Consider the following 21,471-nt stretch of genomic DNA (forward strand, 5'->3'; position numbering starts at 1 on the left):
CCCAGGCTGCCTTAAATCCCCACTGGCTCAGTGTATTTCTTGGGAACTTTCCATAATCCCAGGCCCCTTGAACTTCCCACTGGCAATGTGTATTTGCTGGAAATGCTCCACGCTTCCAGCCCTGTCTCTGTGTGTTTGCTGGGAATACGTGGAGCACCCCCCGCTTTGAATAGAAGGCATGCTAACTTCAGCTAAAGCCAACTCAACCAGAGTGACTCCACCTCACTGGAATAAGTCCCACAGGACACATCTCTCAAAAATGACCTTTGAGTTATCTAACAAGTGGTAATATGTCAAATTGATAGATAAGGAGTTAGTTTCTACAGGTGCCAAAGATGTTTCTGTAGAGCCATGTTTAACTGAATGAATGCAGCTCACCGGAAAAGATATTATGTCACTGTGAAGACACACACCGTAACACACAAATGTAGTTATGTTGAGGACTACAGAGATTTGAAACACTGCATTTTAGAGCAACAGTGAACTACAGTCACAGTCTGACACTCGAATATGGCCCAATTCAGACTCAGTGTTTCCCTAAATATGACTAAAACACCACCATAAATCACAGCCAAGACCTTCACAGCTCTGCACTGGAGGACTGAGCGCAGGAAAATACTGCTGTAGAAACTAATTAGATATGTATTGTGAACATGGACACTAATGCAGACAGGCTGCCGGTGCTTTCTGATGCCGGGCCATTTAACTCAGCAGTGACTGCACCTGCTATGAGAGAGATATAAAACCAGGTGCTGATGATGTATAATATAAGATTCACAATATCATGTTATGTCTTCACAATGGAGGTTTTAATTTTATTAGCCTACACCACTGTGAAGATATTAGAGCTGAACATGCACGATAAAATGAATCACAAATGATGTGACTAAAGGAGAGGCAAAACAAAATGTGGGAGAGAATAATACGAGAAATTAAAAATTCAATTTGCCAGAGGCTTTATTCATTATTAATTAGTCAAGGCTATTCTTTGTGTGTGTGAGTGTGCATTCAGACAGGCTGTTGTTCTATCCAGATACAAGCAGACAGAGCCAAACACTCAATAGTACAATATAAGTTTGCCACGCTGCAGCAGAATGTGCTGTCTCTCTCATGCTTCATTCTCTTAACGTCAGTCTTTAGATTCTGCAGGAACTTGATTCAAAGTATAGCACAGAAAAAAGAAATCCAAAGAGGCCTGTAGAAATGTTCAAGGACTCATGCAAATTCAGCTGAAAAGCAGTCAGACACCCTCCTGTGCATTGAGCTGTAAGTACCATGTTCTGATATATTCTGCAAATGCTGATGCTCAGTTTGATAACAGATGAGCTAACACAACTGGTGTACCTCAGCTGTTGTTAAATTCCTCGCCTCTGCCTCCTTCTGATGATGGTTTAAAACTGAAAGTCAAAACTGAAAAATAAAAGTGAAAACAGCAGGTATATTTCTGTCATTGTCCGGGGGGGGGGGGGACTTTATTCCTTATAAAAATACCACTGCCCGCAAACAGACTGGCTGTACTGATGGGAGGCTTGCTGGAAGAGAAATACAAATAGTACTGATTGGATTCTGAGAAAAGTACTGGCACATGAAACCAACACCATATGATCCAAAAATATGCCAACAAAATTTACTGAAAAGACCCAAAGAAGATGTCAGCTGTATTCGGTGACAGTGCAAACCCGCCGCTTCCTGCTGGGTGTTATTAAATTCTCCTGATGATTTCTGAAGTCAAGCTATCACTCCTCACTTTTATCACTCTTTCGCCTCTCTTCCTGTCTGAGATGCGTTGAGATGTTGATGTGCATTAACCTGAATATGTGTCATTTTCTCTTCCTCCCATCCACACTACCTAGCAATTTCCATTCCTGAAATCAGATCTTTTCAAATGTGCTGTCACTGCAATCATTCATTTTAAATGTCAGTGTAACCGATTACACAATACATGTGACTCTCCCCTTAAAATATCTAGCTAGAACTCACCGCGGCTAATGGATTAAATCAACAGTCCTCAATCAGATTACTGTTTTATGGGCTAATACACATTCTAGGTTGAAATAAACAAACTGCCATTATTACTGCAGTGTCATCTCATTTGCAGAGGGAGGTAGATTCAGCTAACTCCTGCTGTTTGGGCAGAATATCAGCGCAAACAGAACTGTGGCGAACTGTGTGGACAGAATCCCCTTTTGACATGCAAATTCATCTACGTTTTCAGATTTCAGAGTGTTACTGTCAACACGGTGTGAATGAATGTACAGTTAAACTTTGCTCTCTGTCGTCTGCAGTCTCCCCTCAGCCCTCAGCTGGCCATGTGGTACCTACTGAGCACCTTCACCAATCTGTGTGTGTGTGTGTGTGTGTGTGGTTGGACAGATGGCCATGCCAGTTACTGTGTCAGTGTTGGGGGGTGGGGGTGGGGTGGGGTGGGGCAGCCAGACCAGCTGGTACATGACCACCCCCCCAATCTCTTCCTCAATCTCCTCCTCTAAACTCTCCCTTCTCCTCCTCACTTCTTTTTTGTCCTCCTCTCTCCTCCTCCTTCCAGCTCCATGGAAACATCAGGGGGTCCCCGCTTGATTAGGCAGGATTAATGACAGACTGACTGCCGTGTGTGTGTGTGTGTGTGTGTGTGTGTGTGTTTCCCCCAGGAGAAACACTGTCAGATTGAACAGTCTATCTAATGTTAACCTCTCCATGGCTGCCACTTTTTGCCATTCTCATGTTAATATTTGTTGAGCTCCGCCCACCACAGATGTGTGTGTGTGTGTGTGTGTGTGTGTGTGTGTGTGTGTGTGCGTGTGAGTGTGTGTGTACTGTAAAAACTGAGGGGTATCCTGGTCATGTTAACCATGTTTCCATTTACCTTAAAGGGAAAATCTGGAAACATAAACAATGACTCTACTTCCTCTTTGGTAGCACCAGAATCTGTGTAAGCCCTAAATACTACAGCACCCATAAGCCCAAGCAGTTGTTGCTGTAGAGGAGACACCAGACAGAGGCCAAATCTGAGCTGTAATAAATACAGGATACTAATTTGCTGTACCTAGGATCAAAACAAAGAGTTATCTTTAGCTTCAGATTGACGTTACTAGCACATGCAACAGAATTGAACCCCCTTGGGAAATGTAGTTTACTTCTTTCTGTGCATTTTGATGTTCAGTGCCTTTAAACTTTTATCAAAGAGGACGATATCCTCAAACACAGATGTTCATCAAATCAGGAGATTTTTATGCCCATCCAAGTTGCGAAGAGCTCCAACTGTCACTGCCACCCACACAGGACCGTTACCTTAGAAAACCTGGACACTCAAAATAGCTTCCTCACTTTTTTGTGCAGACTTTGAAGTAGACAGGGCTTCGATTGTGACACAGCTTATGTCTGTGTTGTGTATCCAAGTGTGTCGTTGTTACGTGTGGATGGTTAAATGTTAATGTGAGTCAATATGACTTGGCATCTAGATGTTCTGTGTGCATGTGCGTGTTGTGTCTCTACATACTGTATTGTGTGTGTATGTGTGTGTATTGTGCCAGAAAGGAGCTAATACAGTCCCAGCTCTCAGCCGGGATTAGAAGCTTCCAGCAGGTTTCTGGAGGGTTTAATGTCTAAAACCCAAACTATAGGGAACCCACAACAGCCAATTACACTGTCTCTAGGGCAAAAGTGTGTGTGTGTGTGTCTGCACTACCTTTCCGGACCACACACACACACACACACACACACACACACACACACACACACACACACACACAAAGTGTATGAGTGTATGTTAAAGTGGAGCTGGCATCTGGTGCCACTCAATTAGCTGCGACCAGTCTGCCAATAGCCAGAATCCATTTAACTGCCAGCACAGGGGCATGAGTAAGCACATACACATACAAACAAAGACACACACACACACACACACACTCTCTCCACCTTGAGGACCAATCGCCAAACAGAGACAATGTTGACTCTCAGCAGACTCACGAAGACGTCCCTGGCTTTTGTCCACGAGGTGATTTAGTTTGAAACACACACACCCCCATCTACTTTCTACCTTGTTTTCCACCAAGGTCAAACTGCGTCAGACGTGAGTTGGCCTAAAAATGCTTTGACATAAGATCAATGAGTAGAATCTTCCACCACGGACCACATAACATAGCTAGAAAGCGAATCATTTTCCAGTCTGTGTCTAAACAGAAGCAAAACAACATTTGTCTTATATGCTTTCCTGTGGCTGCCATGTGATGTGAATCCATTAGGAAGTAAGACGATCACCTTCCTCACCACTGCATTAACTACCTACACTATAAGATACAGTCCTCCTGTACAGAGATGCTGAATGAGGAAAATGTTTCTAGGAAAATCCACGCGTCCCTTCTAAGCTTCAGATCGACTCATTTGCAGAATTTTGTCTCTTAACTGTTTATCTAAGGGATTTGATTTCCTTCTGCATAAGAGAAAAGATGTGAAATGTGTTGATCATTTCTCTGTCTGTGAATGCCACGTGAGATGCATGTAGAGCAAGGCTGACTGAAAAATGCTGTTTTATTTATCATTTGTCAGAGCCTCTGAGTGACTCCCTGCTGTGCTGGATGTATTACCAAGACATGTACAAAGGCAGAAAAAAAATATTGGTTGTACTGTGATTCTGTTGCCAACTGTTGTTTCCATCATTCTGTAGATTTGAATGAGAGGCATGGAAGAGTTTTGCAAGAGAAAACTCATTTACAAGCTTGTCTCTTTTCTTACCAGATATCAGTTTGATCAGTATTGGTTTCTGAGGGGGGGGGGGGGGGGCTCAGCACAGTGGGTGGGGGCTCTGCAAGAGTTAGCCTATGTTTGTAAGCAGGAGGAAATTGTTGGCCAAGCTCTTATTTGTGTTGTGTTTTACACACTAACTGTACAAACTGAAAACAAGACACTGTGGCCTAAAGACCAGTCACACACTGAAGTTATTTACTGACCAAGTAAAGTCAGTAAAGAATTGACAAAAATCTTGTACAGAGAAGTTTCTCTACTTCTGAACAACACTCAGATGATTCTTGAACGCAAGAGCTTGGTAGCTCACATTTTGTGTTCTGCTCAGCTCGTCTTTGCTAAGCTACAGGCTAAACACAGCCTGGTCTTATTTCTGTGGTGGAAACCCAGAAATAAAAATGCTATCAATCCTCTCATCTAGCTTCTGTGTGACAGCCAACTATCGCATTTCCCACAATCTTTGAGCATTTACTCAAGTATTTATTCAGCTAAATGGCTGTCCAGATCCCTATCCAAGAAGAAGAAGAAGAAAGACTTCAGAAAATGAATCTATAACAATTCACTGCTTAAAACTCTCACCTCTCTCTTTTAACAATCTGTAAACAGAATATCTTTACGCTTCAGACTGTTAGACAAAACAAGAAATCTGAAGATGTCACACTGGGCTTTGAGAAGTTGTGGTAATCTTCTTCCACTATTCTTCTGACATTTTTCAAGATTTTAAAGATGTAATTAGTCATCCTTTTTTTTTTTTTTTTTTTGCTCTACATATTTGGAATAATAACATTAACGATGTACCCTGAAACTGAAGCAGGTAAATGGATTGAGCTGTCATTCATTTTATTATTTACACCTGTGAAAAAAACTCAAATATGTGATGCACTGGCTGACCTCAGTCCTGTGTCCTGTATTAATGACTTGACAAGAGGTAAACAGTTTTTTTTTTTGAAGTTCTATTTTTTCTATTCTATTTGAAACACAGGTTGAACACAGGTCCTTGGCAGATAAAGGGCACCGGTGCCCTGAAAATAGAAAGTATATCATATGTTTGTCACTGTTTGTGAGTACAGCAGTTGCCTGCCTGTGTGTGTGTGTGTGTTTACCTGTCGCAGTGGTTGCACTTGAATGGCTTCGCTCCGGTGTGTTTGCGGTAGTGTCGTGTCAACTCATCACTGCGGGCAAAACGCCATTCGCAGCCCTCCCATGAGCACTTATAGGGCTTCTCACCTGAGAGAGAGAGAGAGAGAGAGGGGGAGGGGGGGACGGAGGGGGAGAGAGAGAGAGAGAGGAGGTGTCACATTTTATTACAATTTCTACATCTAATTTCACACGTCTAAACTACAGCTGTTCACTAATATAGGTTACCACCCCTGGCTTTTTCCAAACCCAAACACACACACACAGAAACAAGATACACACACAGACATGCACGCATACGCACACGCACACACACACACACACACACACACACACACACACACACACACACACACACACACACACACACACACAGCCCAGGGGCCAGACAGGCAGACCAGTTTTAACACAACAGCCATTTCAATGAGCCAATACACTCAATTAGCTGTAAATGAAGTCTTTCAGCACTGCGGCGTGTTAATTCATAATCCCAAATTCACCCTGAAATGAATCTCATTTTGTTCCCTCTATCACCAACCTTCTGCCCCCCCACACCTGCCCACACACACACACACACACACACATACACCCTGAGGTGCTGAGATCTGAAATGTAAATGAAGTTTCACCCCCCAGTTCACCAGATGGGAGAAGAGATGCTCTATTGTTCTCAGCCTGTAGTTATCTCTCCGTGGTAGAAAGCCTTCCAGCTGTGTGTGTGTGTGTGTGTGTGTGTGTGTGTGTGTGTGTGTGTGTAATGTGTAGGAGCAGACTGTCTTCAGATGTCTGACTGTGTAAATGCCTGTATGCCAGTGTGTTCTTGTGTGTGTGTGTGTGTGTGGTCAGCAGATAAGGCAGCAAATCTCTTCGCATACACCATCACCACACACACACACACAAAAAAATCAATACAACTGATAATAAGAAGAATAAAAAAAAACACTTTCCTTTATTAAGTGTAATTAAGTTACCAGATCTACAACAGGGAAAACAAAACACTAACTAACACTATCACACTACAATAACATGTCTTTCATGCATATCTATACTTCTGTGTCTTGTCTTGTTGCCTTAACCTGAAGGTGTGTTGTGACTGGAGCTGGGCTAAAAAAGGCAACGAAGCCACTGCACAGCAACTGATTAGAGACAAATATCATTTTATTCTCCTTCTCTACCATCATAAAGTTAAACAGTAGACTCTGATTAGGTCAAACTTACAGCAACACCTTGACCCCAATGACCCCTCACGCAGAGGTCTCATTTAAATGAAAACTCAGTCAGGGTTTATCTACTGCACACACTGTGCAAACCCCTAGTGTAGCACTCTGTGTGTGTGTGTGAACTGGGGGGTGGTAACTATAATTGGGGTCTTAATGACTCTTAATGGGGAGTAATACAGCAGCTTACAGTCAGTTAGCCAGATGTCCCAGCAGCCTCTCCACTGCCATCACAGCACACACCAATCTTTGTGAGGAGACAAACACAAACACACACTAAAACCACAGCAAAGTGGAGCTAATGTGAGAACTGAAGCATTTCACAATATGGTGGAAACATGTTGGGATGCAATAGAAAAACAGGTGCTCACGAGTATGTCAGTTATTATGGGCGTCTTGAATTTGCACATTCAAAACACACAATGAAATTTCCCTTCTGTGAGTTTTGCTCTCTAAATGTAATGCTACGGTGAAATAAAAATGGTGGCCACCAGCTCCTCAGTTTATCAGTGATCCATACACTCTGGTGTTGGGCTCACTGACAGCTGTTGTCCTGATTGGACAAATAACCAAGCTGGGATTGACAATTTGGTCATCATCTTGTTGTGCCAGAGCCAGAAAAGCAGCAACAGCTACGTTTAAACTGCAATTCTCTCTTCAAATGATGGAAAGGTTAATTGTAGTAGCAGTTTCAAACCACAGCTGAAGTGACTGAGATGATGTTTTTGCAAACAGAAATAGTGTAACCATCCATCCATTATCTGTATGGTGGGACTGGAGCCTATCCCAGCTGACACTGGGTGAGAGGCGCGGTACACACTGGACAGATCGCCAGTCCATCGCAGGGCGAAACAGAGTATCCCTTTTTGAAAAGTATCTGATCTTTTTGAAAATATTCTAATGAACTAGTTGAAGAAAACAGAAATTTGCATTATCTTTCATTCTGTTTACCCATAAGTCACACAGCAGTCACACCACACGGCAAAATTTCTCCATCACATACCAACGGGACTACTAAACACGAGGTTGAGTTTCTGAACTTTAATTTAGTCATCGAGCCAGAATAACCCAACCAAAACCTTCACAGGTGCAGAGTGGCTCTGAGAGCAAGGTGATGCAATGACAAGTAAAAGATGATGTGCTACAGGAACATCCAACTGTGAATGATGCCCTCTTCCCCTGTATTTCCCCCCCTGTCTCTTTGAACACAGTCATCTGTCATCCACAGACACACTGGGCTGTGCTGGGTGACGTGGTTGTTCTCGGACTAAATGAATTCCAGATCACGAGCCGTGCTTTACAGGATTTGCATATTCAAATTTTCTAGTCAAATCGCGTGCAGTTGGTTGCTGATTTCCAGAACAGGGATTTGGGTTTTGTTTGCGTCTCACCATTGTGCATTTTTTGGAAACAGGCCTTCTTCTGCCAGTGTCTGATCTGTTTGTGGACAACCCTGGACAGAGGACAGAAGAGATAGTATCCTGACGTTTAGGGGAGTGAGGTCTCACCTCTCATAGCTACTGAAGCTTCTGTTGCTTTTTGTCATTAGGGTCACTTTCGGTCTTTTATTTTTGATCTTATACATTGAAGTCTGTTTACAGGTCTGGGGGAACACTAATATGTGTGTGACATTTACCCACTCCTGAAGATATTTGCATGCAGGATTTTTCTTTAGTAGGTGTTTTGGATTTTGACAAAAATTCGCACTAGTGAGCTTTTTAGATCTGTCCTCTACTCATCATCTCATCTTAAGACTACATTAGCCCGCACTAGCAAAACTCAAATGAAACTCTCACAGAACTGTGGGAGTGGTCAAGTTGCACTGTGGATAGTGTAGGCACCACAAGCTTTGGGTGATGACTTGCAAGTACAAGAAGTGAGTCCTAAGAGGTTTCTGTGTGTTCAGGAAGAACTTAGAACATTATTAAGTTACTGCTCCTTCACATTAACTAGAACCAACAGTAGAGTTTCAGACCCCCTTTGGAGGAAAAGAACTGACTTGCTGGAAACTCAGAGAGAGACTGAAGAGACTTCATCTACCAGCTAGGGCACAATTAATCAAACATTGATCGCGATCATGATTTGGGCTATTGATGTTTTAAACACACGCTCCGCTCACAGAAAACTCTGCTGCATATCTTATCAAGTGCTCCCTAAACAGCCAACAGCAGCAGTTCAAAGAAGAAGAGTAACAACAGAGAGCAGATGGACAAGACAAAAAATCAAGTGACTGGAGCATAAGGTGAAGAGCTAGTCTCTCGAAACGAATCATCATCTGTTTTATAGAAGTATTTTGGATTTATGGTGAGTGATGTTAAACAAGAATAAATCATATACAATATATCACATACTGCAGGAGGATGAACACATGAAAGCCAAGGGACGTCTCTAATGTTTTCTTACTGCGTGTCTACTCGTTTTACAGCATGCTGTCTCCACCCATCTCCCAAACACATCTCCCAAGAATGCAGTCACATTTCATCTGGTCAGAGGTCTGTGTCTGAATGAACAGTGAGTGACAACAGGTCTGTTCTTTTAACATTGGGTAAAAAGTTTTGGTACAATTTTATTAACTTTTTGCTTCTGGGAGATGAACTGTGACCAGCCTGAAACTAGCAGAAAGAAAGAAAGAAAGAAGCTGTGCTCTTTTAATCTAGATGTGAAAGAACAATTAAAAAAGATTTTGTCCCTAAAATCAATAAAAAATAATCGTCATCTCAATATTGACCGAAATACTGATACAGCAGATGTCACATTATCACTGTGACCAGGACCACAACAGAGGTGGATGGAAGACCAGAAAGGTCCGATTTTGATTTTAAGACCAGCAGAAAATTATAAAACCCTTTTTCTTCTTCTCCTTTTGTAAATATAAAAAGCAACACTTTGTGATAAAGATGTTTTACACTTGAACAATAAAGTTTACTGTTAAAGATGACAGTAACAGTAAATATAATATTTAAAAAACAAAAGAAACCCATAGAGCAGAACTCTGAATTTTATTTGAGAAAGTCAAGCTACATAAATTGCTGTCACTAAAAATATTGTTATTTCTCATTTGTAGACACTGCTGCCAGTGTAACTATGATAAGCTACTGGCCTGCTGATGTGTTGGTTGGGCTTTAATGGTCAAGATTCAAGATATAGTTGTTATTTCTCTGTTCCTGCTATTTCTAATTCACCTCAACTGTGGTAGTTAAGGTATAACAGGAAGTTCTATATTTCTGTGAGGGCCCACAGTCCTCTGGTGCAGCTGTGAAAAATGTGAGTGATTTTACAGCAGAAAAATGTGATTGATTTTACTTCAAGAGTCACAAATCATCCATGTTGAATCTTCAGGGGAAGTATCTGTATGTGTGAATCCTCCTACTCACTTGACAGAGTCCTCCTCACTCAGGACTGAAGATAGGACCAGTATTTTCAACATACAATAGCAAACCACTTGGCAGCTTATCCTCTGGGCCTGCTGGAGAAATGCTACACTCCCAACCTGCATGTGTGTGTGTGTGTGATATGGGGTATGAGTGGGGGCCGCAGGTGCCAGACAGGCGGCCGTTTCACACCCGTCTTCTGTAATTGGCCAGAGAACCCCATCTTCCTTCAATAGGACCCCCCCTCACACACAGACACACACACCCACTTCTAAACACACACACACACACACACACATACACACACAGAGTGTTGGTGGAATGAAGCAAGGCCAGCTCGGGCCTGACGCCACAGCTACCATGACGCCAGCCAATTATAGCACGGCAAGGCAAGGATGCGTGATAAAGTCACCTAGCAACTGAGAGAAAGAGAGAAAAGGGGGGGTGAGTAAGGGGTGGAGGGTGAGAGGGTGAGAGAGAGAGAGAGAGAGAGAGAGAGAGAGAGAGAGAGAGAGAGAGATTAACAGGCATGGACAATCCACCAGGCACCAACCAATTATGGAAGAGTGTGATGCAGTTGCTTGGCAACCCAAACTGAATGAGCAGGAGGAAGAGAGAGAGAGAAAGAGAGAGAGCAGGTTGGAGGTTGGAGTCAGTGGGTGTAGGGGAGTATGGAGGTATTTGTGTGTGTGAAGGTCTGGGGTTAAAACAGGGCTTTTTCCTGAATCCACATGAAGCTGTGGTGGTGCCTATTGAATATGGGGTCAGAGCAGGGGTTGAGTTCAGACTCCAGCTGGGGTGACCATACCAGTGTTTTAACCCATGCACCACATAGCCCATAATTATACAGCTACCAATCACAGATAACAATTTTACAAAAGCATAACATCATATATACATCTGAATATATATTTTGTATCCACTGATTTCCAAAATCAATTGGTCCATTCTTAAAACTTACTCTACATAAACCATTGCAGTGTGACTGAAATCTGCATTCATTTTGATAAAATCATTGTCAGTGCAGACATGTTTGAACCCAGCAGTCACTGTTGTTTGTTAAATCCATGACCGTACCACAACCAGCTTCCTGAACCAAGGCGTTCTGCAACCTTAACCGCATGTTTATTACCCTTACCATGACAATGCAGCTCTGGTAACACCTGTTAACTCGTACGGGTCGAACTTGAGGGGAGGAACAAGCAATATCTGGATGTGTATGGACGTTTAGATTGGAGGACTTGTTGGTATTGTATCAAAACACTGCTACACATCAGCTGTAGTAGTGAATGATTTATTAAGGTTTTACTCTTTTTTTCTGGAAAAATGGGAAAAAGAGTAAATATATCTAAGCATGTCTCTGATTTCTGTGATGGAAGCACACCATCCTGTTGTTTCCTATGAGCTACAACATATGCACATTCAGATATTGTATCGTGTTTGTTGGCAGTTGTAGAGGAAGTTGCCGAACAGAGATGACGCTCCCCCAGAAATTTCATTAAGTGCAGCTAATACTTTTGAAAGACAAGACTCTTATACTCCTTCCAAAACCACTTATCTGTTCTGCTATCCAGTGCCAAGTATGTAGTTAAGTATATTCTGTTGGACTGCTGCTTGAATAACAAGAAGGATACAGTTATCAGCCATCTACTGATTTAAGAGATTCAACCAGATCCAAGAGAGTAAAAAACATAACACCCAGAGAACCAAAAATCCCTGGCTCTGACTCAGAACAGCTCTGCCTGGGGACTTTAGAGATTTACTAGATTAATTTATACATTTATTAATGTTACAACCCATCCCTAACTGAACATTTTCATTTGAGAAAAGTAACCTGACTTCACAGCATAGCTGCAGCTGAGAGAAACAATTTTGGATATGAACAGAGAAATACCTACATAATGTGGAATAGCAGCACATGTACAGTATACTCCTGACAGACCTCTATAATTATGTTTCTAATGGCCTCTGGTGTTCACTATGTGACAGTAAGTGTATTGATGCTGTGCAGACTTTCTGCAGCAGCTCCTCCCTGTGTCTTGGCTACGTTAATCCCTCCGTACATGTATGTTCAATGATTTATAGTCATAATAACCCAAAAAGAGGATTAAGCTAATTAAACCACAGTGCTGTGCTTGTAATGAACACATCGGGAGGGAATACACCGCCCCCACATTTATACACCACACACACAGTGTAGAAGCTGCAGTGTCTTCAGGGTGCAATGGGCTTTTTTAAAAGCCCATCGCTGGTTAGCATGACTCGACTGTAGAATCATCAGAAGATTAAAAGATACTGCAGCTAGCAGTCATGCTACCAGAAAGCTAGCTGCTCCATTCTGGATTAGCTATGATAAAGCTACAGCTGTGGGTGTCCCCCGGCCACGGTAGGTGATGCCCTGGAATGTAATGCTGTACTTAAAGCCATGCAATGGTTGCTGGGATCATATAAGCCTATAACACGCTGGATTAATGATGCCAAGGTTGCCAGTATTAATACAGAGGAGGTCTGCAGGGTATGTACAGTAATCCTGGTGAACACCAAGGAAACTGCTAACAGTGGAAGATGACAACTGGAGGCCATGAACCACTCTAGATACTGTAAATGATGCTGTGGTTAAAGCTGAAGTTGAATAATGCTAGCTTCAGGTGGTAAGTCTGCACATGCCTCATGCTGCAGATAAGTGATGGGTTCAGGCCTCAGTAACTCAAAGATGTCCAACCCAGTAAGCATTTCGACTTGAAAACAGATTAATGGATTTCTAAGAATGTTCATATGAGTCGTACACTGGTTCCTGTCACTTTAAAAGTAGTGACAATACTAAATCAAAGCAACCTCTAATATGAATGATCATGTACATTTTCAGACAATTCGTGAAGTCTGTATTCTAAGGTTTTTGGTCATTTACTTTACCACTGAGTGTGGTCTTTGGTTACCAGCAAAAAACACAGAAGACAACAGCCTGAAAACTCACATACCCTTCATTAATTTCATATATGGTCACCTGGCTCAACTATTGCTGCTTTAATAGAAATCGCTGCCATGGTCGATCAAATGAATGCCATATTTCTGCTGTTTATCTGCTGATTGTTACGACTAATGATAAAGTGATTGTCTTTTGTGAAAAACTTATTCAATACTGTAACCCACTGTGTAGTGTAAACGTCTCCTTAGCCGTCATACTTATGGATCTGTTCCTCCGTAATACCTCACCAGTGCCTGAAACATGAATACCTCTACTAAAAGAGCACTTTGTGTGTTTGTTGTTATTGTTGTTGTTATTGGCTTTGAGTTCAGTGTATTCAGCGCAAATTGTGCATTCATCATAATCTGCCTCAGTCAAACTCATCTCCACACAAGTGTCTCCTTCAGCAACATGAAGCATGCCTGCACACTGCAGGAAGCTCACAGCTATCAGCCACTGGACACATTAGCCGGGTGTGTGTTCTGTCTGAGGGTCACTGACAGGGCAGCTGTAGTTAGCAGCTAAAGCTGCACGTCAGACCCAGTTGGATACGGCTGAATTCACAAAGTCATTTACTACTAGTCTATCAATCATCAGGCAATTATTGAGGCAGGGCCTTTTGGCTCTGAGCTGGTAGCAAGACTAATGAAGAAATTAATAAATCTAGAGGATGATCTGAAGAGAAGAAGAAGAAGGGAGGCCCTAATCTCTTTTAAAAAACTAAAATATCAGAAATATTGGATGTTTTCCATGTAGTTTTTTATAGAAGCCTGACCAGCTCACAGGGTGAGTTATATAAATGTGCTGGATCTTCAACAAAGCTCCAGGTTTAAGCACATTATTTAAGTCACTACATCTTGTTTAACTACAATGCTGCCAAATGTAATTGGACAATGTTGGTTCTGAACCCCAGCAAACTGACCCACAGACATCAGACACATCTTCCTGCTGATACTTTGCCTTGTTCCAAGGCTTTTACCCATTCAGTCTTGACTTCAGTAGCAAAACATATGATCAATTGGATTGAGGTAATGTGACTCACTTTACAATTTACAATGTTGGCCATAAAACTCCTTGGTTGCCATATCTGTATGCTGCCCTGCTGCAGTGCTCTAAAACTGTGGGGCATAGGGTCCATTTCACATGAGCACTGCCTAAACATCGATCACAAATGACAGAACTGTCAAGTTTCTCAAATGATTGCTGCTCACAACTGCAGATAGATGTCCTACAGGTTTCCTGCATGTCCATGGGCAATAACCATGTTAAAATGTGAAAGAAAAAATCCAATGTTAGATCAAAACATCCTGAGCTATACAAAGGGCTACAAGTCCTACAGCGTTCACCCAGTATCAATGGTAATAACATCTAATTGTAGCTTAGAGTAAGCACTGTAACCTCATAATTACTGTTTCACTGAAAATCCAAAGTGCTAGAGTACAGAGCTGATATAGTTTAAAATGTTAGCATCTTGATATAAAGTACTTAATAGTAGAGTGTAATGAAGATCCTACCTGTGTGGGTCCTCTGATGTGCCTTCAGATGGGAACTCTTGGTGTAAACCTTCCTGCAGCCATTAAACTGGCACCGGTGGACTCTCTTCTTGTTCTCTGGTACATCTCCTGCCAGACTTCCTCCTCCCCCCTGCTCACCATCACTGAGGGTCCCTCCTCGGCTTGGTGGGGACGGTAGCGCTCGTGCTGCCACTAGCTTAGCGGCCCCTAACCCTACCTTCTTTGCCACAAATTTGAGAGTTAAGGTACCGTCTGCCGTGGCAGTGAGTGTTTGTGTGGGTTTGATGAGGTGACGGCCGAGTTCTGGTGATGATGGTGGTGTTAGGGATGTAACGGCAGCGCTAAGCTGCGCAGCGCTGACTCCTCCGAGGACTGGCTCCTTGGTTGTGAGGGTTTCAGTCCCTGCTTCTGCTTGGGACTTGCTGGGGTTGGGCACCTGGAGGATCTTAGCCTGGACCTTGGGAAGGGTTACAAGTAGCGGAGGAGGGCTGGGCTGGTCAGGCAGGCTTGGGAGGAGAGGGTCCATCAAGTCCTCATCACTGTCACCACCCTGCATGAACGCTGGTGTTAAGAGACAATCCAGCTCCTCATCAAAGAGCTCTGAGAGCCGCTTGGGCTCCGTCTGTAGATACCGCTCCAACTCTAGACATGTCTGCAAGACAAGAAAACACATAGACCCAGAGTCAGATGTAAATATACTTAACACGTCAGCTCAGTATTTGTTTCAACTCCAGGCATTTAGTGTCCCTGTTTAACACAAGTCAAATATAGAACACAGGTTTGTTCAGTCAGGCTTGTATCATCTGATAGACCATCAGTCATTCATGCATCAGTGAACATGGATTCTAATTGGGCTACTTAACTACCAGCTGACTAGTAACATCCAGTCAGATGCATACAGGTGTATAAAGAATGAAGGACAATGAGGTTGTTTGTTAATATCTTCCAGAACAACCTACATGGAGATAAGTCCATGTGCAACAATCTCCCATGTCAAAGTCACACACCCATTCACCCTTTTGAGGTTTTGTAGCAGTCAGACAGTGTCCTATGACTTTCACCTTTGGTACTGAGCAAAAACAGTCATTGCTTGTACGAGTGAAAGAGGGCAGTTGTTGTCTTCTGACATTGGGATATTCAGTTTTCCTCAGGCTGAGGACTTTGGAGAGAACCTGTTTACTGGTCTATTTAAATTCAAACACCCACTGCGGGCTTTATATTTCTCTGCATCTGTTGACCATGTCACCTGGCACACGGCAGTCCTGAGAGAGGAGGGATTTAGCCTGTGATTGATTGCTGCTGCCTGGCCGAGCTCTCCGGAGCCCTGAACTGTGGAAGCCTTGCCTGTTTCCCTCTGCTCACCCAAATCAACCAGCCATGGAAGTTATATCGCAAGATAAAGGAAGGAAAGAGAGTGAGGTGATGGAGGAAAAGTCACACAAAGAAAAAAAAGAGAAGGAAAGGAGATAAGGATAATGAAACAGGGAAAAATACATGAGTATTTCAATAATTGTTGATTCAACCTTTGTCCAGAGATAAGAGAAACATCTGTGCTTTTTTTCAACAACTACACAGTTCTAGATTTTGGCAGTAGTACAGCAAAATAACAGTTGTTGGTCTGCTGGCCTTCAGTGCCTTGGTCAAAGGCACCTGCCACATTGCCTCAAGGGATTTGAGCCAGAAACCTTTCTGTCACTAACCTACTTTTCTAACCTTAAAGCTACCCCTCTTCTCACTAAACTTTTTTCGTTCTCTGTAAATCCTGCACCCTCTCACTTAAACTACCAACTGCACTTCTGCAAGGGATAGTTTTGCTGATCTTGGTCCTGCAATACTGGTTTTTATCAAAATTCACTCTGCAACCATCCCACAAGGAAAATAAAGACACATTTGACAAACAAGACACACAAAATATAAACTAAAAACATGTGCGATAACAACATAGCTCTTTCACTCTTTCACAACAGATGTTTGAACATCAGATTTCAGTAGTGTTTTGCTTACAGACTGAACCTGCTAACACTGCAGAACAATTATATTCATCACTGAACCCACAAATAGCATGTTTTTTGTTTTATGAAGTTTCATTGTGCAGTAACAGTGCTGACCACTGGTCTGACCAACAGCAAAGCAGGGTCCTGTTTCCCTGGAGAAACACCTGTCAGGTATCAGGATTTAAAATGTGTTTGCTTATGTGTGTTGCCGTCATTAAGAGTATTTTAGGCGCTGAAACAAAGGCGCCTTCTCTAAACGTCAGTAACCTTGAAATGTCATTACTACAGTAATCAGACCCGATCCATCAGTGCAGAGGGTTCAATACATGGCTTAATCAGACAAACAGGATGCAGACTCCATCCCTGAATCATAGCAGCAAAATAACAAAATGACTGAATGCTATGAATTTCCTTCTCTGTCACTACACAGTGAAACTTCAAATCAGTGGGAAAATGTTAAACCAAACCGGTCACATTAAGACAATATGTTCAAACACAGACGAGCAGATGATTCTGTAGGTTAGGCAGTGTTTAGTATATAGTTTTAAGAGGATTCTACAACCACATAATCTAACAATGGAAGAACACTAAATTAGAGTGAACATGATTCTATGGTATTCTGTATTCTGGGTTTAAAATCAAGTTGTATATATGACAAGAACTCTCATGAATCAAAGGAAAGTTCTCTGAAGAAATGACCTTAAAATCTTGTGAAATCCTGAAACCTCATACTGAAGTAAACAAGTCCTGTGTTTATAACACTAGTGTGTGTGTTTTTGTCAGAAGACAGCAGGCCAGTCCACAGCTCTGTAACTGTCCACTCAGCACTTTCTTTAAAGCTACCTGGCTCCTAGCATAGTGCCTTTACTGTATCTGCTTGGAAAATGAACTTCCTCTTGTTTGGCAGCGGAAGGTTCTCATCCTGATCCCTTGGCTCTTTCCACCTCTGTCATCGGAGCAAATTACAGCCACTATACAAAGGTTTTTTTCTTAGCTGCAGCTGGTTGACTTGGTCCATTCAGACAGGCCAGCATTGGGGCTTTGCTCTGCTCAGTCTCAGTGACGAGACAGACGAAACCAACACATTTAGTCTGCACATCTGTTGAGTTGTGATAAGCTCAACTTCCCTCTCCCTCATTTTTTTCCTCCTTTCCCTTTAAAATAATGCCCTTTTTCCTAAGGATTCTCATTTGCATATGAATATATATCAAAGATGTTTTTTCAGGGAGTTACAGCACTTCATAAGGAAACTTGAAAATGATAAGCAAGTATGTAACAAAGACGACGCCCAGTTACAATGTCTTTTGTAAAGCTGATACAAGTGCTGCGAGGAAAACCTTCTGGTTCGGCTTTTGTCTAGACTGATGCAATCATTTGTTAGAGTTTGTATTTCAGTAATTGCCATGTGTAATACAATATCTAGATAGGTATGCTAAAGGGGGCTACTGTATCTCTTTTTTAAATTAAATCAGTCACTGCTAATGCATCTGGAAAGCAATACTGGGGATTATAAAACAGCCATCAGGTTATCCTTATTTCAGAGCTGCATGGTTTGGGTAGCAGAATGAGGAGAAAATCATTCAATGACTACTCAGAGCAATGGGCAGCTCTATCTGCTGGGAACCGTCCACAAAAACCATTTAAATGATTAAAAACAGAATAGGGAGAAAGTGTGATTTTAATTAGATCTTTGAGAAATTTTTGACTGTTGGTTCTGTGTAGGATTATGGCACATTATTATTGGTCAGTGCTGCTGGGAGTGAATCGTGGGTTTCAAAGAAACACTGAATTCATTCTTATTGATTATATATGATATACGTATATTATGATGTAATGATTCGACATTACAACAGAGTTCGAAAGGCATCACACACCCAACCAATCAGACAGACCCATAAATAAATGTGATTTAATACAAATAACAGTCCTATGTCAGATATGACACAAATCTGACAATTCACAATTCATGGGAGCCTGTTTTGTCACATATAAGCTGGTAAATGCACTTTTATTTCAACAACAACACTAATACAACCCAGGCCGGAAAAAGCGTGAAATTGTTTTTCTAAGGAGCCCTAGAAGGGACAAAAAGGAAAATATTTTTGAACACACAACAGACTGAAGATTCTGTGCACAATGAGGATGTAATCATCAAGAGGAGAACTGAGATTTATCATTAGTGCCAGTTCTTGTCCTGAACTTGTTTTCGGGTATGTTAATGTTACAGGAGATGATGCTTTTAGTCTGAAGGACTAAAGCTGTTGCTCACAGGACACAAACTAAATATTTCTTGAGCTACAAGGAAAATAAGATTAGTTCTCCCTTCTAAAACATTTATATTATAATTTATTAATAATCTATTTTTATATTTCACTGTGTGTGTTATAAACATTATTCATCACCTTCAGACAGCTACAGTCCCATTAGTTCTCTTTGATACAGTAAATAGTCTCTGTCAGTGATTTCTAACTGGCATACTGTACCACTGTTTTCACTTGGACTAGAAATCAAAAATAGAAAGGTCTGTGTGTCTCCTGGCGGGGGCTGGACTGATGCTGAGGATTGGGGGAGGTGGGCGGGGAGGACAGAGGGCAGAGAGAGCCTGAGGCTGTGGAAGAGGAGCGAACGGCAATCAAACCCACGGCCGGCAGTGAACGCACCGTCTCTGACATCACACGACCTTCTCCTTCGCCTGTTTCTCCTACACACCATGAATATCAGGTAACAATGACATGTAGGGCCTGCAGCGTGTGTGTCTGTGTGCATGTGTGTGTCTGCGTGTGTGTGTGTATGTGTGTGTTTGGCATATGTGTGTCAGCGGCTGCTGGCTAACAACTCAGACTGATAGCATGTGTAGGGCTCACCTCCTGTCCCCCTGCTCAGTCCCACACCATATGGAGAAAGGTCACATCGGATAACACACACACACAGACAGACACACACACACACACACACACACACACACACACACCAGTAACACTCCTTCTCATTCCTCCCATAACAAAATGTCTTGACTGTATTTGGACTCCTGGACAGACAAGAAACTGTTCTGGTTGTACGAACAATGAGAGACTGAGCTGAAGGAAATCTGCTTCACTGACAAAAAGTCAAAGGTACAAGGTACCGAACAAAACAATTTTAGGACAGAAGTCAACTAGAGTTTAGTGCTGCAGAAGGAACATCTGGCCTATAGGGAGAAAGCCCCCGGTGCCAAATGTTAGATTAGCCTACAGACAATCGGACCACCAGTTTGACACCTCAGTAGTTTTACTCACAATCTCACCACAGAGGCTGAGGTGAGGATTTATTTAATAGTCAGTTTGTCTTGGTTAGAGACTGAATAATTTGATGTGTACTATTTTGCTCCTGGTTGTACTAAAGAATATGTCAGAACTCTGATTAAAAAGTTTAAGCGTTAATATTCAGAGGAAGAAATTCTTGTAGAACCAGCTACACTAACCCAAAACCTGGAAGACCAGGGCTCTGTAGTTTCTATCATTTAAAGGAAACTACAAAGAGGTTCTGCACTTGCAGTTAATGTACTCATTTCATATAATATTTTCATGACTGAGTTATACAATGTATCAGAGGTGAAGGTCAAGAGCAGATGTAGGGTCAGTGGCGAAAGTCAGCTGCAGTTGAATTTATACTGTATATAAAGCTTGAAATGTTTGTGCAGCAGCTCTACATGTGGTTTACTTGTCAAACCAACTATATATGTGTTTGATCAGTTTGAGGACATATTTCATGTGAGCAGTGCGTTTTCATACAGAGAACTGAAGAGAAAAACAGTTGAAAACAGTTGAAAACCTTGCGTTTTTTTCCCCTTTATATTCCCAGTGTTTGATTTAATATCTCGTCTAAAATAGCTACCAGTGACGTGCGAGTCCTGCGAGTATGTCTGTGTGTTCTCAGCCTGCTGAGGTCCATTAATAATGAATGCAGAGAGCAGAGGGCTCTGGATGGAAGCGCTAAGAGCTTTTGACAGACAAAGGATCATTGAGGACAAAGCTCGGCAAACAGACTGAAGTGGATTCAGCAGGAGATGCTCTGTCTGTGTTTACATGTGCAGAGTTATGTGACTATTACCAACATTTCCATTAGGACGATGGTGAAATTAAGCCATTTACGTGATTCTGTAAAGTGACACTTCCTATAATGATCTGCTTCACATGTGGTTATCGCCAAATAAACAACTGACTGAGCAACATTTGACACATCAACAGCTTTCCTGCTGCCAGATTTTGAGATTCTACACAGCCTGGAAATATAGTCAAGAACTGATTCAGCCCGTCAAACGTGCACCGATCAATCAGTGAATGTTTAGATAATCTGTCACTTTAAATAACGTTACAAGTAAAGTGAAAATGAAGCATGCGTTTACAACTTCTTGATTCTGTATGATTTCGTTTTCATCTCAGTTTCTATTTCTGGTGCAAAGCCTCAAAAACATTTTATATTACCAGAACTATCCCTGTGCTTTTCCAATAAAAAATCAGGAGCAATGTCCAGTTGTCACAGAATTCAAGTCTCA

The 21,471-nt window shown here is 42.0% G+C and overlaps 1 protein-coding gene across 2 annotated transcripts in view; it reads right to left on the bottom strand.

Moving 5' to 3' along the window:
- klf7b (Kruppel-like factor 7b) overlaps positions 1–21,471 on the bottom strand; it is a 60,350-nt gene that overhangs the window by 9,124 nt on the left and 29,755 nt on the right. For both annotated transcript variants that reach the window (XR_001963877.2, XM_018702722.2), the window contains exons 2-3: positions 14,944–15,595; positions 5,844–5,967 (exon numbers count right to left, since the gene is read on the bottom strand). Coding sequence is in view for 1 of the 2 variants with exons in the window: in XM_018702722.2 (XP_018558238.1) it covers positions 5,844–5,967; positions 14,944–15,595 (776 nt within the window). In the remaining variant the exon portion in view is untranslated. The remainder of the gene's footprint in view (positions 1–5,843; positions 5,968–14,943; positions 15,596–21,471) is intronic.

The sequence above is a fragment of the Lates calcarifer genome, linkage group LG1, assembly GCF_001640805.2.
Source record: "Lates calcarifer isolate ASB-BC8 linkage group LG1, TLL_Latcal_v3, whole genome shotgun sequence".
In the NCBI taxonomy this organism is placed as follows: domain Eukaryota; kingdom Metazoa; phylum Chordata; class Actinopteri; family Centropomidae; genus Lates; species Lates calcarifer.